At 69.7% G+C, this 16,304-nt stretch overlaps 3 protein-coding genes across 6 annotated transcripts; 2 read left to right on the forward strand and 1 right to left on the reverse strand.

The window, feature by feature from the left end:
• Positions 1-119: 119 nt before the first annotated feature.
• On the forward strand, positions 120-2,863 carry RND1 (Rho family GTPase 1). The gene is made up of 5 exons (XM_032993475.2): positions 120-288; positions 367-454; positions 1,708-1,817; positions 1,916-2,050; positions 2,140-2,863. The coding sequence occupies exons 1-5, from the start codon at positions 169-171 to the stop codon at positions 2,383-2,385; spliced, it is 699 nt and encodes a 232-aa protein (XP_032849366.2). The 5' UTR covers positions 120-168; the 3' UTR covers positions 2,386-2,863.
• Positions 2,864-3,295: 432 nt separating this feature from the next.
• On the forward strand, positions 3,296-8,802 carry DDX23 (DEAD-box helicase 23). Of its 2 annotated transcripts, none has more exons than XM_042796853.1 (17): positions 3,296-3,403; positions 4,033-4,250; positions 4,380-4,478; positions 4,619-4,715; positions 4,822-4,887; positions 5,045-5,183; positions 5,315-5,448; positions 5,535-5,647; positions 5,751-5,894; positions 6,080-6,305; positions 6,453-6,598; positions 6,686-6,863; positions 6,956-7,198; positions 7,370-7,521; positions 7,673-7,781; positions 7,943-8,117; positions 8,191-8,802. In XM_042796853.1, exons 2-17 carry the CDS (start codon positions 4,033-4,035, stop codon positions 8,412-8,414), a joined length of 2,463 nt encoding a protein of 820 aa, XP_042652787.1. In that variant the 5' UTR covers positions 3,296-3,403; the 3' UTR covers positions 8,415-8,802. The 2 variants fall into 2 exon arrangements, with proteins under 2 accessions (XP_042652787.1, XP_042652788.1); XM_042796854.1 differs by having other exon boundaries at positions 5,318-5,448.
• A 186-nt stretch (positions 8,803-8,988) lies between these two features.
• CACNB3 (calcium voltage-gated channel auxiliary subunit beta 3) lies at positions 8,989-15,943 on the reverse strand. Of its 3 annotated transcripts, none has more exons than XM_042796857.1 (14): positions 15,785-15,943; positions 15,523-15,615; positions 12,650-12,772; positions 12,431-12,553; positions 12,228-12,343; positions 12,094-12,158; positions 11,977-11,996; positions 11,636-11,716; positions 11,353-11,411; positions 11,117-11,226; positions 10,852-11,003; positions 10,664-10,759; positions 10,406-10,555; positions 8,989-10,278 (listed from the first exon to the last, which is right to left on the reverse strand). In XM_042796857.1, exons 1-14 carry the CDS (start codon positions 15,824-15,826, stop codon positions 9,985-9,987), a joined length of 1,524 nt encoding a protein of 507 aa, XP_042652791.1. In that variant the 5' UTR covers positions 15,827-15,943; the 3' UTR covers positions 8,989-9,984. The 3 variants fall into 3 exon arrangements, with proteins under 3 accessions (XP_042652791.1, XP_042652790.1, XP_042652792.1); XM_042796856.1 differs by having other exon boundaries at positions 8,989-10,296; XM_042796858.1 differs by lacking the exons at positions 15,523-15,615; positions 15,785-15,943 and adding an exon at positions 13,854-14,006.
• Positions 15,944-16,304: the final 361 nt, after the last annotated feature.

A 16,304-nucleotide genomic window follows, 5' to 3' on the forward strand; every position in this document is an offset into this window, starting at 1 on the left:
CTCCGCCATTGGCCGGCGTGCCGGGAGCCTTGGCGGCGATTGGCCAGAAAGCGCCGCCGTGGGCGGGGCGCGGCTTCGTCGGGGTATATAAGGGCGCTGCGGCGGCAGGGCGCAGGGCTGGCGGGCGGGCGGGCGGCCGTGGGGGCCGCGCTCTGCGCCGCCGCCGCCATGCGGGAGCGGAGGCCGGTACCGGCCGCCCCGGCCCGCTGCAAGCTGGTGTTGGTGGGCGACGTGCAGTGCGGCAAGACGGCCATGCTGCAAGTGCTGGCCAAGGACTGCTACCCCGAGGTAAGCCGGGACCGAGCACCGGGGAAAGGAGGAACCGGCAGCGCGGACCGGGCACTGACGCTCTCGGTACCGTTGCAGACGTACGTGCCCACCGTGTTTGAGAACTACACGGCGTGTCTGGCCAGCGAGGAGCAGCGGGTGGAGCTGAGCCTCTGGGACACCTCCGGTACCGGGGGCAGGGGAAGGTGCATGCACGGGGGTGGGGGAGGTACCTCCGGTACCGGGAGGTGCAGCGGGGCGGGGGCAGCCTGGCCCTGGTGGGGGGTGAGGGGGGGTATTTACTGGGGGAAGGTGGTTTGGGGTCTCGGAGGACTGCGGGGGTGGGGGGGTGTGTGTGTGTGGCAGGCCTGGGGTTTGGGGGACCCCTGGGGGGGCTGCAGTAGAGGGAACCCTGTAGTGGGGTGCGTTGGGGTCCCTGCAGTGGGGTGTGACTCGGTGGTCGCAGTGGGAACACCTCGGTGTGTGTGGAGGGGCTGGTTTAGGGTGGGGGGACAAATCGCTGGGTCTGGTGGGCACAAGGGGGGGCCTTGGCTGCCAGGGAGTCCCTGGGGACTGGCCCCATGGTGGGGGGGCGGGTAGGGGAAACGAACACACACAGAGGGCTGAGACCTTTTGTGAGGGGGTGCCCCGCACCGCTAAGACCCCCCCCCCCAGGCAGGGTAGGGGGGTGCTGGGGCCCCTGCACCCTCCCTGCAGGGCTGCCTACAAATAGGAGGGGTGGGATGGAGCATCATAGTATTTCCCACACCCTGCCCCTCAAAAATGACTGGGGGGGCAGGGTAGAGAGGCTGGGGTAGCCCTGCCCTGGTGCTGCAGTGTGTCCCCCCCGTCAGAGGGGGGGGTCCCCGCCACCCGCGGTCCCCGCGTTGCTATGGCGATGCGCTGGCGCAGCCTCTTTGCTATTCCGTGCACGGAGCGTCTGGGCTGCAAAACCCCTCCGAGGCCCTTCGGGGTCGGGGGGTGGCGATGGGGGGGCACCCCAACCACCCCCACACCTGGAGGGGCACCCCACTTCCCCTGCATCCCCACACACCACCTCCCCCCGTGATCCCCAATGTGGTGCTGGTGGCCCTGGCTCCTGACGGACACTGTGGGGGTGGCAGCCCCCCCCATCCTGGCTGCCCACTGACACCCCTGTGTGCTGGCAGGGCTCCCCAACATGGGGGGGGGGGGGGGGCGCGGCTTGTTATATAAACACCGCGGGATCCATTTCCCGCTGCCTCGTTAAGGATGATGGCGATGTTAATGGGTTGCAGGGAGCGGAGGTGGCATTTGGGGGTGCTCTAGAGCTGTGTTCCTCCCACCCCAGGCAGAAGGGGGGTTGTGTCCCTCTAAAAGCACCTCCTGCTTGAGCGGGGCCTGGGTTCCCTGACGGGGGGGGAGGGTGCTGCTGTGCCATGACACCCCCTTTTCTTCCAGGCTCTCCCTACTATGACAACGTGCGTCCCCTCTGCTACAGTGACTCGGATGCTGTGCTGCTCTGCTTCGACATCAGCCGCCCCGAAACCCTGGACAGCGCGTCCAAGAAGGTGAGGAGGAGGGGAGGAAACCCCTCTGGAGGCAGGGGGGAGCAGTTTGTGGGGTTCCCGTGCTCTGATGGTGTCTCTGTGCCCCCCTCACCCCACAGTGGAAGACAGAAATCCTGGACTATTGCCCCAACACGCGGGTGCTGCTCATCGGCTGCAAGACGGACCTACGGACAGACCTGAGCACCCTGATGGAGCTCTCCCACCAGAAGCAGGCACCCATCTCCTATGAGCAGGTTGGGAGGGCGGGGGGGTCGTCCTGTGGAGGTGTTGGGGGGGTGGGTTTTGGGGTGCTGTGCCGGCCTCATGTGGGTTTGGGTTGCAGGGCTGTGCGGCGGCCAGGCAGCTGGGAGCTGAGAGCTACCTGGAGTGCTCGGCCTTCACCTCGGAAAAGAGCGTCCACAGCATCTTCCGGACCGTGTCCGGCATCTGCCTCAGCAAAGCCCCCCCGCAGCCCCCCAAGAGCCCCCCCCGCAGCCTCTCCAAGAGACTCCTGCACCTGCCCAGCCGCTCCGAGCTCATCTCTTCCACCTTCAAAAAGGAAAAAGCAAAAAGCTGCTCTGTCATGTGAAGGGGGACACACACACCAATGTCCCCCCACCCCCCTTCACCCCCTCCCCAAAGCCCCCATTCCCCCTGAGTCCCTGGGATGGGGTGGGGGGCTGGACAGGGCCCCAGAGGCCCCCTCCCCCAAGGAAGAGGGGGTGCCTGCTGCCCTCCCATCACACCATGTCCCCCTGCCAGCCTCTGTTCTGGGGGGGGGGAGCCTCCATGGAGCTGCCATGGGTGGGGGTCTGGGGGGGCCCAGGGAAGGGTGTTCAACAGCTGTTCCCCAACCTGGGAGGGGGGACTCATCCATGGACTCATCCTTTTCTCCCTTCCCGCCCTATCCCTCATCTGCTGCTTGGCCCTGGGGACCCCGGCAGGGTGGGGGGTGCTGGGGAGCTGTTTTATGGACTGGGTGGGAGGGAGGGGGATGTCTCTGTTCCATGGTCAGTGTTATTAAAAAGCTTATTTATTATCAGAAATATAACACCCACCCACGTGCAGCGGGTGTCTAGTCCTCTCTTGGGGGGGGGGGGGGGGGGGGGGGAGGGGGGGTTGGGGTTCACTCCGAGGTGGGGTCATCCCCCCCCGTTCCAGGAGGGAGGGGTAACAGTGCTGCTGACGTCTGCCTGTACTGTCACCCATGGGTGCTGATGCAAAGGGGCGAAGTCCCCGGGGGTGGGGGGTGGCAGTCCTGGCGCTGTTGGGTGCCACCTTTCATCGGGGGAGCCCTGGGCACCCCAAAAGCCCCCTCCCCCCTCCCCCCCCGGGGCCTCTTCGGGAGTCCCCAACTTGCACTTGATATTGGGGGTGGGGGTGTCATCGCGGGGGTTTGGCTGTGCACGAGGTCAGGGTCGCTGTGCAGCGGAGGGAGCCGCGGGACGCAGCGGTGCTGCGGTCGCTACAGGCGCGGAGGCTGCCGGGATTTGTAGTCCCGCCGCGCGCGGGGGGGTGGGCCGGCCTCGCCTTCCCGGCGTGCCCCGCGGTGCCGGGCGGACATGGCGGCGGGGCGGCGCTGAGGCCTGGGCCTGCGGCCGGCGGTGGTGAGGGGGGGGGGCCGGGGGGCACCGGGCGCCCGCGGGTCGCTGGGCTCCCGCCGCAGGGTTGGGCCGGGGGACCCCAGCACCGGGCTGGACCCCGGCACCGGGCGCCCTGGGTAGGGCCTGGATCCCCAGCTCTACGCAGCTTCCCCGGGTCCCTCAGCCCTTCCCGCTCCCTCCTCGGGTCCCCTGCACTCCTCCCGGGGTCCCTCAGCCTTTTCTGCTCCCTCCTCGGGTCCCCCTACGCGCCCCTCCCGGACATCCAGCCCTTTCTCTTCCCTCCCCTGTGTCCCTCACCCCTCCCCGGGTCCCCTGCACCCCTCCTGGGGTACCCCAGCCCTTCTCGCTCCCTTCCCAGCCTTCCAGCCCTTTCTGTATCTATCCCGTGTCCCCTGCACCCTTCCCGGGGTCCCTCAGCCCTTTCCGCTCCCTTTTGGGGTCCCCCATGTCTTCCCCGGCTCCCCTGCACCTCTCAGAGGGTCCCTCAGCCTTTTCTACTCCCTCCCCAGGTCCCCCTAAGCGCTCCTCCTGGTCTCCCAGCCCTTCCTGCTCCCTCCTCGGGTCCCCTGCACCTCTCCCGGGGTCCCCCCCCCTCCGTGTCTCTCACTCAGTCTGAACCTGTCTCCCCACAGATGGCCGGAGAACTGGCAGACAAGAAGGACCGGGACGTGTCCCCCGTCAAGGAGGAGCGGAAGCGCTCCCGCTCCCCAGACAGGGACCGGGATCGGGACCGGGACAGGGACCGGGACCGCAAGGGCTCCCCCTCCAAGGACAGGAAGCGGCACCGGTCCCGGGACAGGAGACGAGGCAGCCGGTCGCGGTCCCGCTCCCGGTCCAAGTCGACAGAGAGGTGAGGGGTGTCACAGGGGGCTCCCCAGGTTTTTAGGGAAGATGTCTCCTGACCTCGTGTGTTTGTAACGGCCCCACGGAGGGGTGGGGGGTTGGGCTGCGGACCTGCTGTGACTGCCCCGCTCCGCAGGGATCGCCGGCACAAAGAGCGCGACCGGGACCGGAACAAGAAGGACCGGGACCGGGAGAAGGATGGGCACCGGCGGGACAAGGACAGGAAGCGATCAAGGTGAGTCCCCTCTGCTTTTGGGGTGTCTCTGCTCTCCTGTAAGCACCTCCTGGGCTGTTGCTTGTGGCGTTGTTCCCCTGGTCAGTGGGGTGACCTAGGGCTGCGTTCGATGCCTGATTCCTCTTTGTTTTGCTGGGAAGCTTGTCCCCGAGCAGGGGCAAGGACTCAAAGTCCCGGAAGGAGCGGGACTCGCGGAAAACAGAGGAGGAAGAGGAAAACGCCCTGAAGAAGGAGAAGGTGAGGAGGGGGCTTGGCTGGGAACGGCTCGGGGAGGGTGTGTCACTCTGGTGAGGCAAAGGGACCCCGTTGGGGGGCTGCTGATGGTCCGGCCCCGCGTTCGCAGGCCCAGCCGCTGTCCTTGGAGGAGCTGCTGGCGAAGAAGAAGGCTGAAGAGGAGGCAGAAGCCAAGGTAGGAGCGGGAGCCTCCTCCCTGCGTCGGGGCTCTCCTGTACCGTGCTTGGCGCGGCAGGTGTTTGAGGTGGGGGGGTCGTCCTGTCCTAGGGCAGCCCCTGAAGCAAGAGGGTCGCTGCCAGGCTCGGTGTGAGCCTTCCCCTCTCCTCTCCCAGCCCAAGTTCCTGTCCAAAGCGGAGCGGGAGGCCGAGGCCTTGCGGCGGCGGCAGCAGGAGGTGGAGGAGCGTCAGCGGCTGCTGGAGGAGGAGAGGAAGAAGAGGAAACAATTCCAGGAGATGGGGAGGAAGATGCTGGGTAAGGTGGAGTCCCCACCACAGTCTGCCTGGCTGCGAGGGGCTGGGGTGGGACCCCCTGGAGCCCCCCAACCCTTGGGGGCGAGGAGGGGGGGTAATGCTTGGCTCTGAGACCCTTCCCCTGCTCCCCAGAAGACCCCCAGGAGCGTGAGCGCAGGGAGCGCCGCGAGCGCATGGAGCGGGAGACCAACGGCACGGAGGATGAGGAGGGCAGGCAGAAGATCCGGGAGGAGAAAGACAAGAGCAAAGAACTCCACGCCATCAAGGTAAGTGCTGGGGGCCAGGCTGGGGCGATGTCGGGGGTGCTGGGGGGGCCCGGGTTCCCTCCCCACTGATCCTCTCCCGCCCGCAGGAGCGTTACCTGGGAGGAGTGAAGAAGCGGAGACGCACGCGGCACCTGAACGACCGCAAGTTCGTCTTCGAGTGGGACGCGTCGGAGGACACCTCCATCGACTACAACCCCTTGTGAGTGCTGGGGTGCTCCCGGGGGTGCCCCTGGGGCTGGGGGTGCCCCTTGGGGTACAGGACAGCCCCCAACCTTGCCCCTGATGCTCCCGTCCCGCTCTAGGTACAAGGAGCGGCACCAAGTGCAGCTGCTGGGCCGGGGCTTCATCGCGGGGATCGACCTGAAGCAGCAGAAACGGGAACAGTCGCGCTTCTACGGGGACCTGATGGAGAAGAGGCGGACGCTGGAGGAGAAGGAGCAGGAGGAGTGAGCGCCCTTGTGGGGAGCTGGGAGGGTGCTGAGGGGTGTTTGGGGTGCTGGTTGTTTCTGCTTGGGGGGGAGGGGGGGGTGGCTCTGGGCTGTGGCGTGTCCTTTGGAGGGGTGGGGGGGATGATTCCAGCCTCCCCAGAGGCACAGGGTGGAGCCCTGTCCCCTTCCTCGCCCCCACCCAGGGCCCGGCTGAGGAAGCTGCGGAAGAAGGAGGCCAAGCAGCGCTGGGATGACCGGCACTGGTCCCAGAAGAAGCTGGACGAGATGACAGACAGGGACTGGCGCATCTTCCGCGAGGACTACAGCATCACCACCAAGGGAGGAAAGATCCCCAACCCCATCCGCTCCTGGAAGGACTCCTCCCTGCCCCCCCACATCCTGGAGGTCATCGACAAGTGTGGCTACAAGGTGGGCACAGGGACGGGGGGCTGCTGCCCGCAGACCCCGCCGGCCCTCCCGGGAGCTGGGTGCGGGGGAAAAGGGCTGGTTTTGGGGGGTCAGGTCTTTGGGGAGGAGGGGAAGTTCTGCTCCCAAACCTGCTGCTCCCCTCGCCAGGAGCCCACCCCCATCCAGCGCCAGGCCATCCCCATCGGCCTGCAAAACCGCGACATCATCGGCGTGGCCGAGACCGGCAGCGGCAAAACCGCGGCTTTCCTCATCCCGCTGCTGGTGTGGATCACCACCCTGCCCAAGATCGATCGGTACGTGGGGCGGGGCAGGGTGACACGAGGGGAGGGGAGGGGTGTGTGGCACCGTGGGTGACACGGCCGTGCCCTGCCATGCCGCAGGATTGAGGAGTCAGACCAAGGTCCCTACGCCATCATCCTGGCCCCTACCCGAGAGTTGGCCCAGCAGATTGAGGAGGAAACCATCAAGTTTGGGAAACCTCTGGGCATCCGCACGGTGGCCGTGATCGGAGGCATTTCCCGCGAGGACCAAGGCTTCCGCCTTCGCATGGGCTGCGAGGTGGGTGCTGGCCCCTGGGGGGGGTGTGGGGGGGGAGCAGTTTAGCAACCAGGCTGTGGACACCGACCCTCCTGCTGCGCCCCCACCTCCAGATCGTCATCGCCACTCCGGGCCGTCTCATCGACGTGCTGGAAAACCGGTACCTGGTGTTGAGCCGCTGCACCTACGTGGTGCTGGACGAGGCGGATCGCATGATCGACATGGGCTTCGAGCCCGACGTGCAGAAAATTCTGGAGCACATGCCTGTCACCAACCAAAAACCCGACACCGACGAGGCCGAAGACCCCGAGAAGATGTTGGCCAACTTTGAGTCGGGGAAGCACAAGTACAGACAGGTGGGTGCAGGCAGGAGGAGGCCCCGGGGTGGTGTTGTGGGTGCTCCCGTGAGGCTGATCACGCTCCGTGGGGCGGAGAGGGGACAACCTGGGGCTTTGAAAAACCCGAGGGAGTGGCAGCCGCGTTCCTGCCCCACGGGGGATGTTGTTCACTGCCCTGTTTTCTCGCAGACCGTCATGTTCACGGCCACCATGCCGCCAGCGGTGGAGCGGCTGGCTCGCAGCTACCTCCGTCGTCCGGCCGTGGTCTACATCGGCTCCGCCGGCAAACCCCACGAGCGGGTGGAGCAGAAGGTCTTCCTCATGTCGGAGTCGGAGAAGAGGTGGGGAGGGGGTCGCTGGGGCGGGGTGGAGCAGGGAGGCTGAGTCTTGTGGGGGGTGTCTAGGGGGCATTTGGGGGTGTGATTGCTCTGGGAGAGGGACTCTGGGTAGAACGGAGGGGCACCTCAGCCCAACTGTTCTCCTCCCCAACAGGAAGAAGCTGTTAGCCATCTTGGAGCAGGGCTTCGACCCACCCATCATCATCTTCGTCAACCAGAAGAAGGGCTGCGACGTGCTGGCAAAATCCTTGGAGAAGATGGGGGTGAGTCCGGCCTGGAGCCCCTCAGCTTTGGCTGGGGTGGATGGGGGGTGGTCCTGAGACCCTGCACCCCCATTCCCTGTGCGTGGGGACCCCACGCTGTGGCTCTGGGTGCTGCTGCCCCCCCCCCCCCACCCGCTAACCCCCCCCTTCTCATCCTGCAGTACAACGCCTGCACCCTGCACGGCGGCAAAGGCCAGGAGCAGCGGGAGTTCGCCCTCTCCAACCTGAAGGCCGGGGCCAAGGACATCCTGGTGGCCACGGACGTGGCCGGCCGTGGGATCGACATCCACGACGTCTCCATGGTCGTCAACTACGACATGGCCAAGAACATCGAGGGTGAGTGGGGGCCGGGCTGGGGGGCTGCGGGGGGGCTGCCCAGGCCCTGCCTGACCGCTCCGCGTCCCTGCAGATTACATCCACCGCATCGGGCGGACGGGCCGAGCCGGGAAGAGCGGCGTCGCCATCACCTTCCTCACCAAGGAGGACTCCACCGTCTTCTACGACCTGAAGCAGGCTATTTTGGAGAGCCCCGTGTCCTCCTGCCCCCCCGAGCTGGCCAACCACCCCGACGCCCAGCACAAGCCTGGCACCATCCTCACCAAGAAGCGGCGGGAGGAAACCATCTTCGCCTGAGGCCCCGGGGCCGGTGTCCCCTCCTCGGTCACCCCTTTGGGGACAGCGGGACCAGTGGGGCTGGGGGCTGTCAGGACTTTTGTGGCTGTTCTTTTCCCAGGCCCCCAGCCCCCTGTGCAGCCAGGACTGCTGCCGGCAGAGACTGGGGCCGAGACTGTCCCAAAACGTCCCCCCTGTTCTCCCAGTCCCCCTCCTCGCCTTCCCTCGGGACCGGTGGAGCTGCGGGTGGCTGGGTGGGGGCAGATTCCTGCCTGCCCCCCCGCAGGGCTGGCCCTGGCCTTCGCCGGGGGATTTTCGGGCAGGGCTGTCCCAGGAGCCGCGTTCACTTTGTCCCTTTTTTAGCTGAAACTCCAGGCTGCAGGAATAAACCTGCAGCTGCGTTGCCGGACGTCGGGTCCTCATCCTCTCCCTTTCTGCGGCGCTGCCAGGCCCTGGGTGCCATTTTCCACAACTCCCCGAGGGGCTGGGAGAGCGTTTGGGTGCTCAGCACCCACCGGCACGGGGTCCTTTCCCCGTGCCGTCGTGTCCCCTCTGTGTCCCCCCCCCCATCCCAGAGACAACAGACACCAGCACCTCCGAGCACTCTTGTGTTTCTGAAACCAGTTACAGGGAAATCAGTGCTTTCTACAAAAGAAATTATAACAAATCTGTAGCCCCCACCCGTCCCCAACCCACCGGCTCAGGCCGGCTCCCTGCGAAAGGCCCCGGGGGGGAGTTTGGGGGGGGGGGGGTCAGCCCAGGGCTGGGCCCCTCCACTGGGCATTCCCCGGCTGAGGGCGGTGGGCGCCGTATTTACAGGACTGTGCGGTGACGGCTACGCGGGGAAGTGGTGGTGGGGGGGATGGAGCAGCGAGTGCAGGCATGGAGCAGCCCCCCAGCCCCCCCCATCTCTAGTCTGGGGTCTGGCCACCCCCATCTGTCCCCCATCCCCAGGGTTGGGGGGGTGGAGGGAAGTGGTTTGGCTGCGGTGACGGGGAGAGATCGGTGCAGAGCAAAGCGACTGGTGCGGCCCCCTCCTCCCAGGGGTTCCATGCAGGGGCGGGGGGGGGGAGTGGTGGAACAGGCACCTTCCCCTCTTCCTCGGGACGGGGGACACTGCTAAAACCATCGTCGTCTCCCCCCCCCCCCCCCATTACCTGGCCCCCAGGTCTTTCAAGGGGGAAGGCACCCTCTGATTATGGCAGCTGCCGTGCGGGGAATGAGACAGCCGGCGACGCGGGGGGCCAGGCGGGGAAACTGAGGCAGGGAGAAGGCATGTGGCTGTCCCCAGGTCCCCGAGAGCCGGGGGGGGGGGGGGGAGTGGGGGGGTGTCCCAGGGCATCCTGGATGTGCCAGCCCCCCCCCCCTCCCTGTGCTTATGGCTGAAGACGTGCCCGGGGGCCGGGCGCGAGGAAGCTGCCGGTGCGGAGGATTTTCCCCCCGAGAGAGGGAGATTGTCTGAGCACCCCCAGCGCGGGGCTGGGGCGAGGCGGGGGAGCGCCCGGAGTTTTGAGGCAGGGGGGGTGTGGGGGGGCCGGTTCCCAGCCGTGCTATCCCCCCACTCCACCCCCTGCCCCCCATCTCCCTGCCCCTAATAGCTGTCCTTGGCCCAGGGCCGGCTGCGCTGCCAGTTCCTGTCGTGGTTCCGCTCGGTTTGGCGATCCGGCGCGCCAGGGCCCTGCAGCCCGCTGTTGTGGTGCCGGTGGGGTTGGTAGAGGTCGGGGTAGGGGTCCGCGTACTCCTCTTCCTCCTCCAAGTGCCGGGAGCTGCGCTGGGACGCGGCCCCCCAAGGTTGGGGTGAGGTCTCCCCCGCCTCGTCCGACGGCATCAGGCTGTCGTGCTCCAGCGGCGAGTGCTCCCCCCGCTCCCCCAGCAGCTGCTGGCTCTGTGGGCAGGGACGCGGCTGCAGGGACGGCGCAGGGGGGGCTGCGTGTGTGTGTCCCACACTTTTGGCCCCTGTACCCCTGTGCCGGCTGCCCCTGGGGAGCAGGGAACAGGGGGTTGGGGGGTACCTGCAGGCCAGGGAGGCCGGTGGGCGAGGGCACAGCGTGGGGGGCATGCGGCGGGTGGTGCGTGGCACGCCAGTACACCTCCAGGTATTCAGCCAAGTGCTCGCAGGCGTCCTCCAGCTGGTTCTCATCCAGGATCACGTCGAAAAGCTCCTGGGGGGCAGGCGACAGGGGTCAGGAGTGGTTTGGTGGGACCCCCACCCAGCCTCCTGGGTATCCCTAGGGTTGGGGGGGGGCGGGGGGCAGGATCTGCCAGCTCACCGGGGGACACTGCACCAGCTTGTCGGCTGCCATCATCTGCACGTTGAGGTGCTTCACCTGGGACTTGCCCCGGGACTTGATGAGCCGCTGCAGGACCTGGGGAGGGGAGAGGAGGGTGGTAGCACTGCGGGGGGCAGCCAGAGCACACACCCCACCCCACCCCCCCCGAACTAACGGTCACCCCTCACCTTGGGCGAGGACACCTTGACGTAGACGATGATGGGTGCCAGAGAGGTCTTGGCCAGTTGGGCCGGGTGGTTGATGGTGTCGGCATCCAGCACCACCAGCTGCAGGGACTTGGCCAGCTCGAAGATGCGCTCGATCTCGCTCTGCACTTCGGCTTTGGGGGAGGGACACAGGGAGGGGGTGGGGGGGCATATGAAGTGGGGCTGGCCCCTTGGGGGGGTGGGGGGTGTGCGATCCCTGCACCCCTGGGAGAGCCCAGCCCCTCACCGATGCTGGAGCGGGCGGTGGAACGCTCCAGGATGGCCTGCTTGCCCAGGTTGTTGAGGATGGAGCGCTTGGCCAGGGAGAGGTCAGCTGTGATGTGGGTGATGGAGATCCTGGGGAGGGGCAGAGGGACAGCAGTGGGGACTTGGGTACCCCCGCCCTCCCCGGGGGCTGTGGGGAGCTGGGTACCCCACCACCACCCCCAGGGGGAGGGTCGTGGGGGGGGGGGGGTGTCTCACCTGCCATCAAATCTGTGCTTGAGGAAGTCGAAGAGGGCTTTCTGCATCATGTCGGTGACCTGCCGGCGGGGCCGCCAGCCCGTGGAGCCCACGGTGAGCCGGCGGCAGATGGCACCGGCAGGGAGGTGGCAGCCACCCGGCACCCTGCCAGCAGCCCTCGGCCCTGCCATCTGCCCGGCACCGGCACGGGAGGGGACAAGGGGCACAGGCCACCGCCCTGGGGGGGCACAGCAGGGCCCCCCCACTCGCCCCTCCACCCCGCAGCCCCCCCCCACCCCGGTACCTCGTATCCTTTCAGCGAGGGCCCCACCAGCACCACGGGCCGCATGGAGGGGACCACATCGTAGGGTGGGATGTGCTGTGTCTGCGGGGGGGGGGACAGGACAGGGACACACACATGGGGACACGTCAGCGCCCTGCGCTCCCACCCCCAGGGAGGAAGGTATCAGCGAGCCTATTCCAGAGACCCCCAGGATCCTGGAGACCCCCAGTCCCATAAGTGGGGGCAGAGACCCCCCCTTTGCCCCCACCTGCTCCACCCCAGAAGCAGCTGCACCCAGCCGTGCCTGCAGCCCCCTCCCCATCTCCCCCTGCCCAAGGCACAGCCCTGTCCCCAGGACTCACCTGCTTCTGCTTCTGCTTGGCTTGGGGAGAGGAGAGGAGACAGACATTGGTGACAGCAAAGGGAGGACCCCCCCAGGACCCATCCCTGGATCTCCCTGGGCCAGGACCTGCCCTTACCTAAGGAGGGGGGAGGCGATCGCCGGTTCCCGCTGTCGCCGAGGCCCGAGGCATTGCCAGCTCTCCTGGGGAAGAAGAGGGGGTGAGTGAGTGTTGGGGGGCCCGGGGGGGTTGGGGGGGTGTCCGGTCCCTACCTGGCTTTCTGCTCCTGCTTCAGCCTCATGGCTTCCAGGCGCTGGGGGCTGGGGATGAAGGCGATGTCCCCCCCCTCCTTCACTAGGCGCCCAATCCACCAGTCATTGCTATATTTCTGGGTGAGGCCAGGGCAGGGGTGAGGCCGAGGGGGGGGAACCCTGACCGCCCCCCCCCCCCCCCGTCCTCCAGCACCCCAACTCACCTCTTTGATGTGCAGGAAATCTTTGGCTTCAAAGTTGATGGCGGCTCCCTGGACCGGGCACTCCTCATCCAGCGCCCCGCAGTAGCTGACATTGGTGCGCACGGCGAAGGCGACCGGCTTGTGCTGGGGAGGGGGGCGGGAATCAGCACCCCTGGGCCCTGCCAGCGCCCCCCCCACCCCGGAGCTGTGCATTGGGTGTTTGTCACCCTCCCCCGGTACCTTGGCCCTCTCGAGCTGCTGCTGGGCCTGGCTCTCCACCTCGCGCCGGGCACCCTCACGGTCCTCGTCCAGGGACACGTCGGAGTCCAGGGACGGGCGGCTGGTGTAGGAGTCCGCCGAGCCCTGGGGGGACAGGGCTGAGTGCCAGGGGGCTGCAGGGACACCCCCCCCCGTAAAGAGGGACCTCACCCTGAGGGGACCCTGGTGACCCACAGCCCCTTCTGGCTTTTGGAGGGGGGCGGGCTATGGTAGCATCAAGCCAGGCGAACACAAGCAGCATCACCCAGCATGGCTGCCCTGGGGTGCAGCCCCTGCGGCCTGGGGGGATCCACGGGGGGAGACCCCCTGCAGCCCCAGAGCAGGGGTCCCCGTCCCTCCGGGGATGAGGCCCTGCTGCAGCCACCCTCCACCCCAGGGTGACCACCGGGTGCTTGGCGCAGCCCCCCGCCAGCTCCCCCCACCCCGCCAGTAATTACCAGCCGCCTGCTGCGCCCGGAACAGGCGCAGAAGCTGCGGTGAAATATTTATAGGTCCCTGGATGTGGCTGAGCACCCCCACAGCCCCCCCCCCCCCTCCCCAAGGCCCCCAGGTCCTGCCGAGCAGAGCTCAGCACCTCTGCCCAGCACCGGCCCCCCCACCCCCCACATATCCCACCTTGCTCACATCGGGGGGAGGCCTGAGCCCCCCCACCCCAACGCAGGCAATATGGTTTCCCAGCATGGCCCCCCCCAACATGGCCTCCCCAGCACGGTCCCCCCAGCATCGTCACCACCCCCCCCTCGAGCATCTTCCCCCCCAGCATCCCCAGCACAGCCCCCCAGTACAGCATCTCCAGCGCCCCACTGCCCAACACGACCCCCCCCATGAAGCCCCCGGCCCACAGCCTCGGCCCCCGCGGGGTCCCCGGCCGTTGGGGTGTCGCCCCCCACCTCATCCCGGTCCTGGCGGCACCCGCTGGGGTGGGGGGGCGAGACCAGCGGCGGCGGCGATGAACAAAGGGCCGGGGGGGGCGCACAGCCCCCCCGCACCGGGCACGAACCCCCGCACTGGGCACAGCCAACCCCCCCCCCCTCACCGGGCACAGCCCCGGGGCGCAATCACCGCGCCCCCCGTGGCGCAGCTCACCTCAACCCCAGACCGTAGCCCCCCGGGCATGCCCCCCCCCCCCCCCTTCCCTCCCCGCCCCCGGTACCGGGGCCGGTACCTCGTTGAGCAGGAAGGTAGCGCTGGAGTCAGAAAACGACATAGACGGGGCGAGCCGAGCCGCCCGCGCCCCCCCCCCGCCCGGTTCCGGCACCGGCTCCGGTTCCGGCTGCGGCTCGGGCTCCGGCTGGCCCTGCCCGCTCCGCCGCGCCGCCACCGCCCCTCCCCGCCCCTCCCCGCCCCCGCCTCCCACCGCCCCCCCGGGGCTCACGGAGCCGCCCCCGCCGGCTCAGCCTGGGGAAGGAGGGGGGGGGGGAGTTGGGGGTCGCGGTTCCCCCTTCCTGGGGTTGGCCGGGGGGCTCCGGCCCCTCTCCGGTGGGATCCCCGGGGGGGGATGCACTGGCAGCCGGGGGTCCCGAGCGGCCCCGGTGTGCGGCACCGGGACGGGGCCCCGGGGCAGCTCCCGGGGGAGTACGTGTGGGGGGGGTTAGTTTGCAAAGAAAGCAGCTCCCGGCGCTGGGCGGGGGGGGCGGTCCCGCGGAGGCGGCGGAGGGGGCTGTGCTGTCCCCCTCAACCCGCGGCCGGGGGTCCCGGGGTGGCGGCGGGGGGGTCCCCGTGGGTACCTCCATGCTCCGGTGTGGCGGCCCCCGTCCTGCCCCGAGTCGGTAGCAGCCCCGTCTGCAGGGCGAGCCCTGCGGCGGGGCCGGAGCCGCTCCCGCCCCCCCGCCGCGCCCCCCCCGCCCCCGAGGAGGGGGGCAGCGACGGGCCCCGGGGGACCGGCCCGGCCCGCCCCGTTACCGCTCAGCGGGACGGGCACCGGTGGGACCGGCCCGAGGGCAGCGGGGCAGCGCTCGGCGGGTCGGGGGGGTCCAGGCAGAGGCGGGACCGGCCGCGAACAGCGGTACCGGGCACCGAGCACCGGGCACCGGCCCCCGAGCACCGGGCACCGGCCCCGGTACCGGGCAGCGCGGCAGGGCCGGGCCGGGCCCTCTCCGAGGTGCTGAAGGGGCAGCGCCGGGTACGAGGCCGCGGCGGGGGGTCCCGGGGGATCCCGGGGGGGCAGGTGCTACCCTGGGAGGGAAACGGGATGCTCGGGCCTCTCCGCGGCACCCGGGGCCGCCCTTACCGGGACCCCCCGCCCTCCCCGGGGCCGGCCCGGGACCCGGTCCCCCGTCGACGGCCGGGGCGGGGGGCGCCGCTCGGGCCGGGGTGAACCGGAGCAGGCGGGGGTGGGGGGGGTTCCGTGCCACTCCCGGGCAGCGCGGGGAGGCGGCCCGGTGCCGGTTGATGGATCGGGCGGGGCGGCACAGCGGATCCCCTCCCCCCCCCCCCCCGCCCCGTTCCCCTCCCGCTGCCTCAGTTTCCCCGAGGCCGTCCACCACCACCCCGCCCCCCCCGCGCCGCAGTGCCGGTGCCCGGCGGCCGGCCCGGCCCTGACGCAGCACTCGCTATTTTTAGCCGCGGGGAGCGGCTGTTGCGATGCCACCGGTGCCGGCGCCCAGCCCCGGTCCCGGGGGAGCGGCGGGGCGGGGGTGGCCTCCCGGTTTTCCCCGGTGCGGGGGGTTGGGCCGGGAGAGCTCGGTCTCTGCCTCCCGGTCGGTGCCTTAATGCGGAGCCGCAGCTCCGCCGCCCCCGGGAGCGAACCGCGGCGCGGGGGAGAGGGGGGGCCGGATCTGAACGGGGCTGCCCCGCCCCGGTGCCGGTGCCGGTGCCGGTACCGGCCCGCTCACCTGCCTGCGGAGGATGCTGGAGGTGGTGTCGGACGAGGTGCTGCCGTCCGAGCGCTTGAAGCGGCTCTTGCGCTTCGGGAGCCTCCGGGGGCTCTGCGGGCGGGAGCGGCGGGGGCGGCCGGTGAGCACCGGGAGGCACCGGCCGACTCGGCCCCGCCGCTGCGCTGCCACCGGCGGCCCTCCCCGAACTGCGGGCAGAACAGAACCGGGCCGCACCGGGCCCGCGGTGGCTGGGGGGGGGGGGGGCGGCCGTTCCGCTCACCTGGAAGGAGCCGGGAGCGGCGGGCTGCGCCGGGGCGGACATGCCCGGCGGCACCTACCGGAACCCCCCGGGATCCCGGCGGGGCCGCCCCGCACCGGACCGCGGCTCTCCGCCGGGAAGGGCCGCGCCGCCGCCGCCGCCACTGCCGCGCTCCGCATCACACGGGGCCGCCGGGGCGTCCCGGCCGTCCCCGCCCCCGCCTGCCCGCCCCCGCGCCCATCCCCGTGGCGTCCGGCCCGCGCCCCCGCAGCTGGGCAGCCCCCGGGGGGCACCGGGGATAGACCCTCCCCGCAACCCGCGGTGCTGCGGGGACCGTCCGGGCGGCACCGGGAAAGAGGAGCCCTGGGGCTGCCGCCGCCGCGCCCACGCGTGTGCGGTGCTGCAGGAGCCCCGAGCCTCGCCGCCCGCATCTCACGGGCACGGGTCCCGAGGCCGCCGTGCCCCCCCCCCCCGCCCCTCGGTGGGTAACAGCCAACATATATCCCCGCGTGGGGCAGGCCGAGCCGCGGGGGGGCTGTGA

Source organism: Tyto alba, unplaced genomic scaffold, assembly GCF_018691265.1.
Source record: "Tyto alba isolate M040663 unplaced genomic scaffold, T.alba_DEE_v4.0 Super-Scaffold_23, whole genome shotgun sequence".
In the NCBI taxonomy this organism is placed as follows: domain Eukaryota; kingdom Metazoa; phylum Chordata; class Aves; order Strigiformes; family Tytonidae; genus Tyto; species Tyto alba.